At 38.1% G+C, this 15,414-nt stretch overlaps 1 protein-coding gene across 3 annotated transcripts in view; it reads right to left on the bottom strand.

Annotated features, from left to right (window-relative positions):
* Positions 1-15,414, bottom strand: part of SPIDR (scaffold protein involved in DNA repair) — a 338,790-nt gene that overhangs the window by 147,564 nt on the left and 175,812 nt on the right. For all 3 annotated transcript variants that reach the window (XM_039222923.1, XM_039222926.1, XM_039222924.1), the window contains one exon: positions 1,406-1,601. In XM_039222923.1, coding sequence (XP_039078854.1) covers positions 1,406-1,601 — 196 coding nt within the window. The remainder of the gene's footprint in view (positions 1-1,405; positions 1,602-15,414) is intronic.

A 15,414-nucleotide genomic window follows, 5' to 3' on the forward strand; every position in this document is an offset into this window, starting at 1 on the left:
GCGTCCGACTTTTGCTTAGGTCATGATCTTGCGGTTCGTGGGTTAGGGCCCCGCGTCGGGCTCTGTGCTGACTGCCAGCTCAGAGCCTGGAGCCTGTTTCAGTCTGTGACTCCCTCTCTCTCTGACCCTCCCCTGCTCACACTGTCTCTCTCTCTCTCCTAGAAATAAATAAAAAAAAAAAACATTTAAAAAAAATTAAAAAAATAAAAATAAAAATAAATTATATTATTGGGGCACCTGGGTGGCTCAGTTGGCTAAGTATCTGACTTGGGCTCAGGTCATGATCTCACAGTTTGTGGGTTCAAGCCTGCTTTGGATTCTATGTCTACTGTCTCTCAAAAATATATAAACATTAAAAATTTTTTAAAATAAATTCTATTATTAAGTGCTTTTATATGCAGTCTACTAGGCTAGGTACTTTATAGGTTCATGTAGCCTCCCAACAACCTTTACAATAATATTAAATATTGTAGTAAGATAACACTTCTAGTGCACATTCGAGGCACTTTTATTTATGTACTGTACTTCCTTCCATAACAAACATATTTAACCTCACAGCCACACAAGCAGGTAGACTATCATTATTACCATTTTAAAGATAAAAATATTGAGACACAGAAAAATTAAGTATCTCATGAATTTAATATCCTGTAGCTGTTTACAACTATATGTTAAAGCAGTAATGCACTTTGAGCCATAAATTAAATTGATTAGAGAGCCCTCCTTTTCCCATAATCCCCTTCATACACTTCTTTTGATCATCAAAGGGAGAGTAGGCTTGATGACACATTTACAAACAAGATGAAACTCTATCTACTTTCCTTTATATCCCCTGACACTATCTCTCAGTCTCAGCATTCTGCTCAGTGCTAATTCAGCTAACTAGGTGAACCTGAGATAGTGCACCTGTAGTCACAGACACTTAGAGCCTGGAATGGTCCCTGGAGTGCTAAATCCATCTTGATAAATGATCATGACACAGAGCCAATAAAATTCTAAAAATCAGTATATAATTTCAGTGTATAATCTCAAATTTATGCTGTTCTTTTTGTCCCAAGAGATATAGATATAGATACTTTGAAAAAGAAAAACATGACTTTTAAAAAATTTAAATTTAAGCAAAATTCTTAGACAATTACAAAATGAGAATTAAAAAAATGAAAACTCATTTGTTTTGACAGATTAGGATAAAGATTAAAAGTAAAAATCAGATGAAACACTGTGAAAGGTCACAACCAAACGATGAACGGCACTGCACTCTCGCCAGGCGTTAACAATAACAAGCTGTTCTGCCATGCATATTTGCTGAATAACTGAAGGGAAACCAAAGGTAAGCATCTTCACTATACTTTTCAATCTCAATATTATTACAAAGCATAAAACCTCTAAACCAATGAAAGTTTACCTGTTTTTCAGGAGATTTAATTGTTAGACTCTTAAATATAAACATTTGAGCCAAAGTGATACTTCTTCTTGGAAGGGGTGTGTCCCAAGAATGCACTGCATGTATTATTTTTGAATCTTCTTTGGCAACAATTTTCTGACAAAAATAAGTATTCAGAATAACAGGGCAACTTCCATTTGGGATAATAAGCTTTTGCCTGGAAAAGAGAAAGAAATATAACAGTTTATTTACCATGTTGGACTCCCCTCATGTTCTTGCTAAATCAGGAATACAAAGGGCAATGACTCACCTGCTATGGAAAGATAAAACTAAGCCACCCCATTAAGTGACAGCTACAACTCAATAGATAAAGAAGATGTGGTTCATATATACAATGGAATATTACTTAGCCATTAAAAGAATGAGATTTTGCCATTTGTGACATGAATAGACTTAAAGGGTTAAGTGAAATAAATCAGCAAAGATAGACAAATACCATTTGATTTCACTTATATATGGAATCTAAAAGCAAAAACATTGGTCTATGTGTCTATTTTTGTGCCAATACCATACTGTCTTGAAATGGAATAGAACTGAGAACTCAGAGCTGGACCCAAAGGTATACAGCCAACTAATCTTTGACAAAGCTGGAAAGAATATCCAATGGAAAAAAGACAGCCTTTTTAACAGATGGTGTTGGGAGAACTGGACAGCAACATGCAGAAGAATGAAACTAGGGGGCGCCTGGGTGGCTTAGTCGGTTAAGCGTCTGACTTTCGCTTAGGTCATGATCTCGCGGTTCGTGGGTTTGAGCCCCGCGTCGGGCTCTGTGCTGACTGCCAGCTCGGAGCCTGGAGCCTGTTTCAGTCTGTGACTCCCTCTCTCTCTGACCCTCCCCTGCTCACGCTGTCTCTCTCTCTCTCTCTCCCAGAAATAAATAAAACATTAAAAAAAAAAAAAGAATGAAACTAGATCACTTTCTCACACCATACACAAAAATAAACTCAAAATGGATAAAGGACCTGATTATGAGACAGGAAACCATCAACACCCTAGAGGAGAAAGCAGGAAACAACCTCCTTGACCTCCACCGCAGCAACTTCTTACTTGACACATCCCCAAAGGCAAGGGAATCAAGAGCAAAAATAAACTATTGGGACCTCATCAAGATTAAAAGCTTCTGCACGGCAAAGGAAACAATCCATAAAACTAACAGGCAACCAATGCAATGGGAAAAGATAGTTGCAAATGACATATCAGATAAAGGGTTAATATCCAGAATCTATAAGGAACTCACCAAACTCCACACTCGAAAAACAAACAACACAGTAAAGAAATATGCAGAAGACATGAACAGACACTTCTCCAAAGAGGACATCCAGATGGCCAACAGACACATGAAATGATGCTCAACATCCCTCCTCATCAGGGAAATACAAATCAAAACACTGAGATACCACCTCACGCCGGTCAGAGTGGCTAAAATGAGCAAATTAGAGAACTCTAGATGCTGGCGAGGATGTGGAGAAACGGGCACTCTCTTACACTGTTGGTGGGAATGTAAGCTGGTACAGCCCCTCTGGAAAACAGTGTGGAGGTTCCTCAAAAAATTAACAATAGAACTCCCCTAGTACCCAGCAATAGCACTGCTAGGAATTTATTCAAGGGATATGGAAATGCTGATGCATAGGAGCACATGTACCCCAATGTTCACAGCAGCACTCTCTACAATAGCCAATACATGGAAAGAGCCTAAGTGTCCATCAATGGACGAATGGATCAAGAAGATGTGGTTTATCTATACAATGGAATACTACATGGCAATGACAAAGGATGAAATCTGGCCATGTGTAGCAACATGGATGGACCTTGAGGGTGTTATGCTGAGCGAAATAAGTCAGGCAGAGTAGGACAAATATCATGTTTGCACGTATAGGAGGATTAGGAGGAACTTAATGGAGGACCATGGGGGAGAAGAAGGGGGGAAATAGGGGGGAAGGGAGAGACGCAAACCATGAGAGACTCTTGAATGCTGAGAACAAACTGATGACTCATAGGTATGGGGGGGGGAGTGGGGAGATGGGCATGGAGGAGGGTACTTGTGGGGATGAGCACCGGGTGTTATAATGGAAACCAAATGGACAATAAACTATTTGTAAAAATAAATAAATAAATAAATAAACGTTAAAATAAAAAAAAAAAAGAATGGGGGAGGGGCAGAGAGAGAGAGGAAGACACAGAATCAGAAGGAGGGTCCAGGCTCTGAGCTGTCAGCACAGAGCCAGACCCAGAGCTCGAACTCACAAACCGCAAGATCATGACCTGAGCTGAAGTCAGATGCTTAATGGATTGAGCCATCCAGGTGTCCTGAGTTATACACTGTAAATGGATGAAGTGTAGCTCAATAAAATTGTTTCAAAAATAAAAAAAATAAATAAAAGCAAAAACAAACAAACAAAAATAGCAACAGTCTCATAAATACAGAGAGCAAACTGGTGGTTGTCCGAGGGGATGGGCTTACAAGGGATGGCAAAATGAGTGAAGGGCATTCAGAGGTTACAAACTTGCAGTTATAAAATGAATATACCATGAGGATAAGAAGTACAGCATGGGGAACATAGTCAATAACACTGTAAAACTTTGTATGATGACAGATGGTAACCTATCATGGTAAGCACTGTGTAATGTACAGAATTCTCAACACTATGTTGCACACCTGAAACTAACAGGATATTGTATGTTGACTACACTTCAGTAAAACAAACAAACAAAGGGAAACCCACCCTCACACACTGAAGAATGAATGTCAGTGGAATGAATTCTACTTTTCCAGTGCAAGTCCTGTGTTGGGAGAGGGAGAATGGAAGAAGACCATGTCAGTACCTGGGCTTCAGCTTCCTCAGGTCTCCCAGTCTGGTAGACGGTGGATTTAGGATGCCTCATGAAGAAATTAAGGGAGTGAGCAAAGACTATCAACGGGCTCAAAGAATTGCCCAGACATTAAAAGAAATGGTATTTATAAATAAAACCCTTAGACATATTGATAGCTCTAATCTTTCAAAGAGCATGACATCAAGTCCCAAGAAGCTTCCACTTTCACTATCAAATGGAGCACAGTCACAGAAATGCCTCACATTTAGGTAGAAAAGGAGTCTGGGGACATAACAGACAAAACTCTCCCGGTTCCATTCAAACATCGGATTTGAGAAGACTCTTCAACATTCATTCCTCAAAAGAGGTAATGCTGCTAAATATTAAAGAAAACTTAGGATTCCACTTCTACTCCATTTAGGAGTAGACATCCTTTTCCCTAATTTATCCCATTAAGCACAACTAAAATGCCTGATGTTATATATCAACTAAACAAAAAAAGATACTGACAGGTGGAAAGAAGGCATGCCAGCTAGGACCTAGACCTTGGGGCCTAAGGAACAACATACTGGTGAGCTTCTGGGTTTTCTGTTTGCTGCTTATATCTCAGATTTCAAACTGAAGAACGTAGCAACCTAATACAGTGATGCATACAGATTAAAAAAAAAGCCCCTGCAAAAGTTTATTCTCCCCACCCAAAGGCCAGGCTAGTGAGACACAAAACTTAAATGATTGCTCTATTCTAGACCTCTGACTCACTACCACACACACTAGAAAAGGATGAGCGAGGAGCCCTGACTTGCACTCTCATCAGGCTGTAATAGAAAGTCTCTATAGCCGAGATGGGGTGGTGTGAGAGAAGTCAGGATAGAATGGTGGGACTTCCATTGCTGCAGGCTTATAATGACCTTTCCTAATCAGTTCCCCAATCCCCAACACACACACACACACACACACACACACACACACAAACACATACACACACACACACAATGACACTGGAGACCACCTGGCGGTCTGGACTTCTACTCCCACCTGACATTAGTAATCAGTACCTCTCCCTGCCCCTCTGGTGTATAGTCAGAGTAGCAGTGAGTCAGGACTTTCACCTACACCCAGTGGTACTGTGACTACCCTCTATCCTCACACTTTCCTCCAGTGTTGTCAGTGGAAGCCATGTGGGAAGCAGCACCCCTGGCCCTCCTAGCAAAGTTGATGTCAGCCTAGGTCTAGCAGGAAGCTGGAACTCACATCTGCCCAGCAGTAACAAGGAGTTCTTCACTCATCAAGTATCAATGGAGATAAGTGGGGAATTTAGACTTTTACCTACACTTGGCAGTAACAAGCCCCCCAACCCCAGCTCCCTTCACTTTTTCTCTCAAAGCAATGTCAGACAAAGCCCCCTAAAACTGGCTTAAGTAAGATCCAGATTCTCATATCATAAACCTCAAATTTACCATCTAAAGTTACTTATTATACTAAGATCCAGGAAAAATCTCAAAGAAAAAAAGATAATTAATACATAGCAATGCTGAAATGATACCAGTTTTAGAATGATCTGACAAAGATGCTAAAGCAGCCATTATAAACATGCTTCAATAAGCAATTATGAACATGCATGAGACAAATGAAAAGACAGAAAGTCTCAGCAAAAAATAAGATATTTTTAGAATGGAAATTTTAGAACCAATGAATAAAACAGTGAAAATAACTCAATGGGTTCAATGGCAGAATGGAAGAAACAGAAAGAAATTAGTGAACTTGAAGATAAAAAGAGAAATTAAACAATATGGAAAACAACAACAACAACAAGACTTAAAATACAAGGAACAAAACCCTAAGATCTGTGGGAAGGAAGAAATAAAAAGGGAAAGATACTAAGTTTAATAGGCTTTACTATTTACCCTACTCCAGTAGGGTTTACAAAATTGTATTTATAGGTGAAGCAAAAATTATAACACTGATATAGTTTTAAATGCATGCAAAAATAATATTCAAAATGATATAATTAAGAACAGTTAAAGGGATATAAGAGATAAGGTTTTGGCACAAAAACAGACACATAGACCAATGGAATAGAATAGAGAACTCAGAATTGCACCCACAAATGTATGGCCAACTAATCTTTGACAAAATAGGAAAGAGTTTCCAATGGAAAAAAGACAGCCTCTTTAACAGATGGTGATGGGAGAATTGGACAGCAACATGAAGAAGAATGAAACTGGATCACTTTCTCACACCACACACAAAACTAAACTCAAAATGGATAAAGGACCTGAATGTGAGACAGGAAACCATCAAAACCCTAGAAGAGAAAGCAGGAAACAACCTCCTTGACCTCCACTGCAGCAACTTCTTACTTGACACATCCCCAAACGCAAGGGAATCAAGAGCAAAAATGAACTATTGGGACCTCATCAAGATTAAAAGCTTCTGCACGGCAAAGGAAACAATCAGTAAAACTAATAGGCAACTCATGAAATGGGAAAAGATAGTTGCGAATGACATATCAGATAAAGGGCTAGTATCCAAAATCTATAAGGAACTCCCCAAACTCCACACCCGAAAAACAAATAATCTAGTGAAGAAATGGGCAGAAGACATGAACAGGCACTTCTCCAAAGAGGACATCCAGATGACAACAGACATATGAAACGATGCTCAGCATCCCTCCTCATCAGGGAAATACAAATCAAAACCACACTGATACCACCTCATGCCAGTCAGAGTGGCTAAAATGAACAAATCAGAAGACTCTAGATGCTGGTGAGGATGTGGAGAAATGGGCACCCTCCTACACTGTTGGTGGGACTGTAAGCTGGTACAGCCCCTCTGGAAAACAGTGTGGAGGTTCCTCAAAAAATTAACAATAGAACTGCCCTAGGACCCAACAATAGCACTGCTAGGAATTTATTCAAGGGATACAGTAGTGCTGACGCATAGGGGCACATGTGCATGTACCCCAATGTTCATAGCAGCACTGTCCACAATAACCAAAACATGGAAGAGCCTAAGTGTCCATCAATGGACGAATGGATCAAGAAGATGTGGTTTATCTATACCATGGAATACTACATGGCAGTGAGAAAAAATAAAATCTGGCCATGTGTAGCAACATGGATGGACCTTGAGGGTGTTATGTTGAGCGAAATAAGTCAGGCAGAGAAGGACAGATACCATATGTTTGCACATATAGGTGGATTAGGAGGAACTTAATGGAGGACCGTGGGGGAGAAGAAAGGGAAAAATAGTTAGGGAGAGGGAGGGAGGCAAACCATGAGAGACTCTTGAATGCTGAGAACAAACTGAGGGCTGATGAGGGTGGGGGAGTAGGGAAGGGGGATGATAGGCATGGAGAAGGGCACTTATTGGGGTGAGCACTGGGTGTTATATAGAAACCAATTTGATAATAAACTAAGAAAAAAAGTAATAAAAATATAAAATATTAAAAAAATAAAACAATGGAGATTTAAAAAAAGAGAGAGATAAGATTTATATACTTCACAAAAACTGGCAAAATGTTGACCCGGGTAGACTGTGATAAGTTATATATATATATATGATATAAGACTAGAGCCATCAAGGGGCGCCTGGGTGGCTTAGTCCGTTAAGCGTCCGACTTTCGATTAGGTCATGATCTCGCGGTTCGTGGGTTCCAGCCCCACGTTGGGCTCTGTGCTGACTGCCAGCTCAGAGCCTGGAGCCTGTTTCAGAGTCTGTGACTCCCTCTCTCTCTGACCCTTCCCTGCTCACGCTGTCTCTCTCTCTCTCTCCTAGAAATAAATAAAACAATAAAAAAAAATTAAAAAAAAAGACTAGAGCCATCAATAAAATAGCTATAAGAAAGATATATATGAAAACATTAAAATAGATTAAAATAAAATTCTAAAAATTGTTTACATAACCCACATGAAGCCAGGAAAAAAAAAAAAGCAGAAATGAAAAAATAAAAACAAGGTGAACAACATGAAGACAAAAAATCAAAAGGTAGACCTAAGTCCTAACATATCAATAATTACACTAAGTATAAATGGTCTTAATAAACCAAGTAAAAGACAAAGATTAGCAGAGTGGATTAAAAATTATGATCCAGGGGCGCCTGGGTGGCTTAGTCGGTTAATCGTCCGACTTTCACTTAGGTCATGATCTCGCGGTTCGTGGGTTCAAGCTCCGCATCGGGCTCTGTGCTGACTGCCCGCTCAGAGCCTAGAGCCTGTTTCAGATTCTGTGTCTCCCTCTCTCTCTGAACCCTGCCCCCCGCTCATGCTGTCTCTCTCTCTCTCTCAGAAATAAAATAAAACATTAAAAAAATTAAAAAAAATAAAAATAAAAATTATGATCCATCTATATGCTGTCTACAAAAAATTCAGTTCAAATATAAAGATATAGATTAAAGAATGGGGAAAATACATCACATAAACATTAATAAAATATAATAATGTAGTAGGGTATCAGATGAAGTAGGCTTCAGAGCAAAGAAAATTATGAGACCAGAGGGATGTTACATAAAGATAAAAAGATCAGTCCACCAAGAAGACATAGCCATCTTAATATGTACCAAATAATGTAGATTCAAAGTACATAAAGCAAAAATTGATAAAACTGAAAGGAAAAATGATAAATCCATAATTAGAAATATAGATTACACAGCTCTCTCTCAACATCTGATTAAAAAAAAACTGGACAGAATGTCAGCAAAGATACCAAAGAGGATAAAAATACCATCAATCAACAAGATCTGATAGACATTTATAGAACATTCCACCCAACCACAACAAAACTACACATTCTTTTCCAGAGCCCATTAAACGTATTCCAAGAAAGACTATATTATGAGCCATAAGACAAACCTCAGTGAATTTAAAAGAACTGAAATCAGAGTGAGCTCTCTGATCACAATGGAGTAAACTAAAAATCAACACAAAAGAGAACTAGGAAATGACGAAATAAAATAACAAACAGTAATAAATGCAACACACTTTTAAGTCATCCATGGGTCAAGGAGGAAGTGCCAAGGAAAATTTAAAAAAGTAATAAAACATTTAACTGAGTGAAAATGTAACTTTAATATATCAAAATCTGTGTGAAACAACTAAAGCAATACCGAGAGGAAATTTTTATCGCCTTTAAAGCTTACATTAGAGAAGAGGAAAAATCTCAAATCAATAAGCTAAGCTCTAAACGTGGAAAAAAAAAAAAAGACAAAATAAACCCAGAGTAGATAGAAGGATATAAATAATAAAGAACAGAAATAGATGAAATTAAGAATAATAATAAAAAACAATGCAACAAAGAGTTGACTTTTTGATGTGATTAATGAAATTAACTGACAAAGGAAAAGAACAGAGAAGATATAATCACCAAAACCAAGAATGAAACAGGATATCACTACAGACTATGAAGACATCACGAAGCTAGTATGTGATTACTATAAACTGCTATACATAGAAAACTGTCAACAACTTAAACGAAATGGACCAATTCCTTGAAAGCACTAACTACCATAACTCAACCAAAATGAAATAGATGATTTGAACAGACCTATAAATACTAAGGAAACCAAATATGTAATTTTAAAATTCCCAGAAAGATAAATCCAGATCTAGACAGTTCCACTGGAGAAGTCTACCAAATGTGCAAAGAAGAATTAACCAATTTTATATAATCTCTTTCATAAGGAAAGAATAGAGAAGATACCAATACCAAAATCAAGAATGAAACAGAGGATATCACAGACTAGAAGATATCACAGAAGAGGAGGAAACACTGCCCAATTCACCTGATAATCAAGCTGGTATTACCCTAATAAGAAAACCAGAAAAAGGCAGTACAGAAGAAGGAGAAGGAGAATGAGGAAAAAGAAAAGGGGGAGGAGGAAAAAGAAAAACCACAGACCAACATTCCTCAGGACTACAGATGAAAAATCCTTAATGAAATACTACTTAAGTAGAATTCAGAAGTAAATATAAGATTTATACAACATGACAAAGAGATTAATTCCAGGGATTCAAGTTTCATTTGATATTTAAATCACCTCGACCATATTAAAATGAGAAAAAGTCATGTAATTCATAGTAGATGCAGAAAAACTATTTTAAAACATTCAACACTCATTCATAATAAAAGTCAGAAAACAAGAAATAGAGTACACCCTCAGCTAGCATTATAATTAACAGTGAAGGAATGAATGCTTTCTGTCTAAGAAGGGAAACAAGACAAAGATATTCATTCTAACTATGTTTTCTTTTCTTTTCTGTTGTTGTTAAAAAGGTGCCTATGTTCTTTCTTCACATATAGGCCACTGAATACTTTTCACAGCATTTTCCACAAACAATAGGGGAAATGGAAAGAAAAGAGGTTGTGACAATTATTTACATTTTCCAAATTGAGGGAAGGAGATTCCTAAGGGCATATGAGGTCATCAGAGTGAGCCACAGGTAGAGAAGGAGCAATATTTATACTCCACTGACTTGGCTGTGCCGGGTTAACGTTGCAGTTCCTCTTATGCCCATTGAATTCACGTGCCCCTAGGCCCCTAGATGGCCAAGGCCTCTGGAGCCCATGACCCACTCAACGTTTGTCCCCTTGCTGCTCACCCATCCTCTTCCACCTCCATACCTATGCCCTGGGACACTGGCAGGGCCCCCGAGAGAAGATGGCATGGCAGGTGATAATGGATGCAGTTTGGCTACACAGCTACGACTACTACTACAACCTGGCAACTCCCACCTAGCACACTAATTCTGAGTCAGCCTGCGGACTGGTGCTCCTGCAGAGTAGTAGAGTGTGGTCGGAGAAAGGGTCCATGTGAGGGAACCTGAGAGACCAGGCAGTTCTGGAGGCCAGGCTTGCATGCAGCCCATGCCAGGAGGTCCTCACTACCCCCATGGTGCTCCATTGTGTGCCTCCCATGCAGCGTTCCTGGGACACAGCTTCTAGAGAGACCACCTGGCGTTCCTCTGTAGCCAGGCATTGACTGGCCTGCTCTCACCACTTTTATTCAGCATAGGGCTGGAAGGTCTTGCCAGTGCAATTAGGCAAGAAGTGTGTGTGTGTGGGGTGGATGACATACAGATCAAAAAGGAAGAAATAAATTATTCCGTTTGTAAATGACATGACTGTGTAGAAAATTACAAGAGAACAATCTACAGAAAAGCTCCTAGAATGAGTGTGTTCAGCAAGATTACAGCATATAAAAAAAGTATTTCTATGTACTATCAGTGAGCATGTGGACACCAAAATTGAAAATAAAATTCATTTATATATGCAAATAACAAAAACTCTTTTCATGTAAATCTAGTAAACATATATATTACTTGTGTGAAGCTATGAACACTGATAAAATAAAGCAAGAATCTTACAAATAGAGAAACATACCATACTTAGTGGACGGAAAGACTGAATATCATAAAGATGCCAGTTCTCCCCAAATGGATACATAGGTTTAAAGCTATTCTCATTGATATCCCAGCAAGACTTTCTGCAGATGTATATTAGCTTAGTCTCAAATTTATATGGGACATTAGCAAGGTGGCAGAATAGAAGATCACTACCCATATTCCCTCATAAGAGCAATAACTTGTAGCCATCCATGGACAAAAATGCCTTTAGGATCCAGGTAGGAGATTGTGAAAGCCTAATAATGAGGAGGGCCATTTTGAGAAGGCAGGTCTATGCCACAGTAGCTACAGATCTGGGGGAAAAAAAAAAAGTCCTGACCCCCTTGCTCTGGGCTGCAAGCCCCATTTGGCCTTGGGCCTGCCACCAACACTATCCACAAGAGGCACAAGAGGAGCCACATTACCTCCTGCCTCAGGCAAAAACCTTGCTAACCTGAGTCTCAGGTGTGGGCCCAGATCCAGTTGGGTTTACAAACCACATATCTCATGAGGGATTAATATCCAAAATATGTAAGAAACTAATACAATTAAAGCAAATAAACAACGTGATTAGAAAATGGGCAGAAGGTCTGAGTAGATGTTTCTCCAAAGAAGACATACAAATCGCCAACAGGTATATTAAAATGTGCTTAACATCATTAATCATTAGGGGACATGCCAATCTAAATCACAATGAGGGGCACGTGGGTGGCTCAGTCTGTTAAGTGTCCGACTTCAGCTCAGGTAATGATCTCACCATTCCCGAGTTCGAGCCCCGTGTCAGGCTCTGTGCTGACATCCCAGAGCCTGGAGCCTGCTTCAGATTCTGCATCCCTCTCTCTGTCTCTGCCCCTCCCCCACTTGTGTTCTGTCTCTCTCACAAAAATGAATAAACATTAAAAAAATTTTTCTTATCACAATAAGACTTCACCTCACACCTGATAAGATTGCTATTTTCTCAAAAAGACAAGGGATATCAAGTGTTGTTGAGGGTATGCTGAAAAGGAGACTCCCCCACACTTTTGGTGGGAATGCATATTGGTTCACTCATTATACAAAACAGTGTGGAGGTTCATCAAAAACTATAATAGAACTACATATGAACCAGCAATTTCACTTCTGGGTATATATCCAAAAGAAATGAAATCAGGATCTCAAAGAGATCTGAACTTCATCTTCATTGCCACCTTGGTCTCTTAAAACATAAATGGATAAAGAAAACACGGTGTACACACACACACACACACACACACAGGAATAATTTTCAGCCATAAAAGAGGAAATCCCACCATTTGTGAAAACATGAATATAGACAAATCTGGAGGACATTACGCTACGTGAAATAAACCAGACATAGAAAGTTAAATGCTTCATAATCTTAACTATATGTGGAATCTAAATATTGAAGCAGAGAGTAGACTTGTGGTTGTCAGGAGCTATGGGATGAGGAAAAGGGAAGTTATTGGTAAAAGGATACAAACTTCCAGTTATCAGAGGATAAGTTCTAGAGATCTAATGTACATCATGTTGACTATAATCAATAATATATTATATAGTTGGACTTTGCTACAAAGTAGATCTTAAATGTTTTCAACACACACACAAAAAAGGTAACTAAGTGTGGTGAAAGATGTTTGGTGGTAGTCATTTAACAATGTGTATATCAAATCACCATGTTATACACCTTAAATATATATAATTTTTATTGCTCATACATTTGTTTTTCCAACAAAGTTGGAAAAAAGCCAAAATTTATATAGACAGGCAAAAGACTAGAATATCTAAAACAATTTTGAAAAAGAATAATAGAGTGGGAGGAATTACTCTATCTACTTTCAAGACTTACTATATAGTTACAATAATCAATACTCTATGATATTGGTAGAGGAATACACATGAATTAATAAAACATTATAGAGAACCTAAAAGTATACTCCATAGATAGGCCAAACTGATTTTTCACAAAAGTGCCAAAGCAATACAATAAAAGAAGTAGACTCTGGGTATTCATAGTCAAAAAAGTATGAGCTTCAAACTAAGTCTCAAGCTTTATATAAAATTTAACTCAAAATGGATCATAAACATAAATGTAAATTATAAAGCCATAACACTTTTAAAAAACATAGGAGAAAATCTTCAATACCAAGGCTAGGCAAAGTGTACTTAGACTTGAGAGAAAAAAAATTTTACCCATAAAAAATATTACAAAACTGGACTTAATCAAAAATAAAATTTTTTGCTTCGAATAAGACCTTGTTAAGAGGACAAAGAGAGAAACTACAGAGGTAAAATATTTGCAAATCACATATCCAAGGAAGGACTATAACCTAGAATATATAAAGAAATCTGAAAATTTCACAGCGAAAAAATGAAGAGTCAAATAAAACATGGACAATTGTCACTAACAGACAACTCACATATGAGATATAACAATGGCAAATTAGCACATCAAAAGATGTTAAATGTCATTAGCTATTAAGAAAACACACATTAAAACCAAAGTTATATAGGACCTCTATACTCTCAAAATGGTTAAAACAAAACATAGTGACACCCTCAAAAGCAGATGAGGATATAGAGAAACTGGACTGCTCAAATATTGCTGGTGGGAATGTAAAGCTTTCTAGCCATTCAGAAAAAGGTTGGCAATTTTTAAAAACACAAACATGCAATTACTATACAACCCATTGCACTCTTAGGCATTTACTGCAGAGAGATGCCAACTTATTTTTATATACAAGCCTATGTAGGAATGTTTATAGCAGCTGTATTTATAATAGCCCCTGACTGGAAACCTAAATGTAATCAATGGGTATGAATGGTTAAGCAAACAGTTAAATCCATACCACAGCACTATTTAGCAATAAAGAGGAAGGAACCACTGATACACATGACACTACGGATAAATCTCCAAGGAATTATGCTGAGTGAAAATCCCTAAAGCAATATAGAACACATCAGTGGTTGCTAGGGTTTAAGGGTCTAGTATATTTCCACAAATTCTATCCAAATACAAATTTGCAATAGTGAGATTTTACGCCTATAGACTATAGGTATGGTAAAGAAATAGGTATGGTAAAGAAAAAATTATGAGAGATGGAGAGACAGAGAAGAGCTAGACACATACATGCAAAAAGAGACAGAAGAAAGGGAGAAACAGAGACAGATAGTAAGAAGAGGCTATAAGAAAATAGGGGGTGGGGATGGGGTACAGTGTCTAGCACTGTCTGGGTACAAATGCAAATATGCTTCACACAGCCAGATGGATGAAAGATGTCACAAACTTCAAGGTTTTGCTTTCAAGTTAATGTTTTTAAAATAGGATCAAGTAATATTATTTTAATAACTAAGTTAACAAGAAGAAAGTGCTAGGTAAAGTTTTTCTATTTAGAACCTTACAGTTTATAGGTAAACATTATCAATATTAGGGACACCTGGGTGGCTCAGCTGGTTGAGTGCCCAACTCTTGATTTCAGTTCAGGTCATGATCCCAGAGTCATGGGATCAAGACCTGCATAGGCCTCTGTGCTGAGTGTGGAGCCTGCTTAAGAGTCTCTTTCTCTCTCTGCCCCTCTCCCCAGATCATGTGTACTCTCTCTCTAAAAACCAAAACATTACCAATATTAGAACTACTAGAACTATGTTCTGCTCAATTCAGTCTTTTTTTTTTTTTTAATTTTAATGTTTATTTATTCTTGAGAGAGAGAGAAAGACAAAGCATGATCAGGGAAGGGAAAGAGAGAGAGACACACACACACACACAGAATCTGAAGCAGGCTC

The sequence above is a fragment of the Hyaena hyaena genome, unplaced genomic scaffold (genome assembly GCF_003009895.1).
Source record: "Hyaena hyaena isolate Hyena2069 unplaced genomic scaffold, ASM300989v1 scaffold_1218, whole genome shotgun sequence".
NCBI lineage: Eukaryota > Metazoa > Chordata > Mammalia > Carnivora > Hyaenidae > Hyaena > Hyaena hyaena.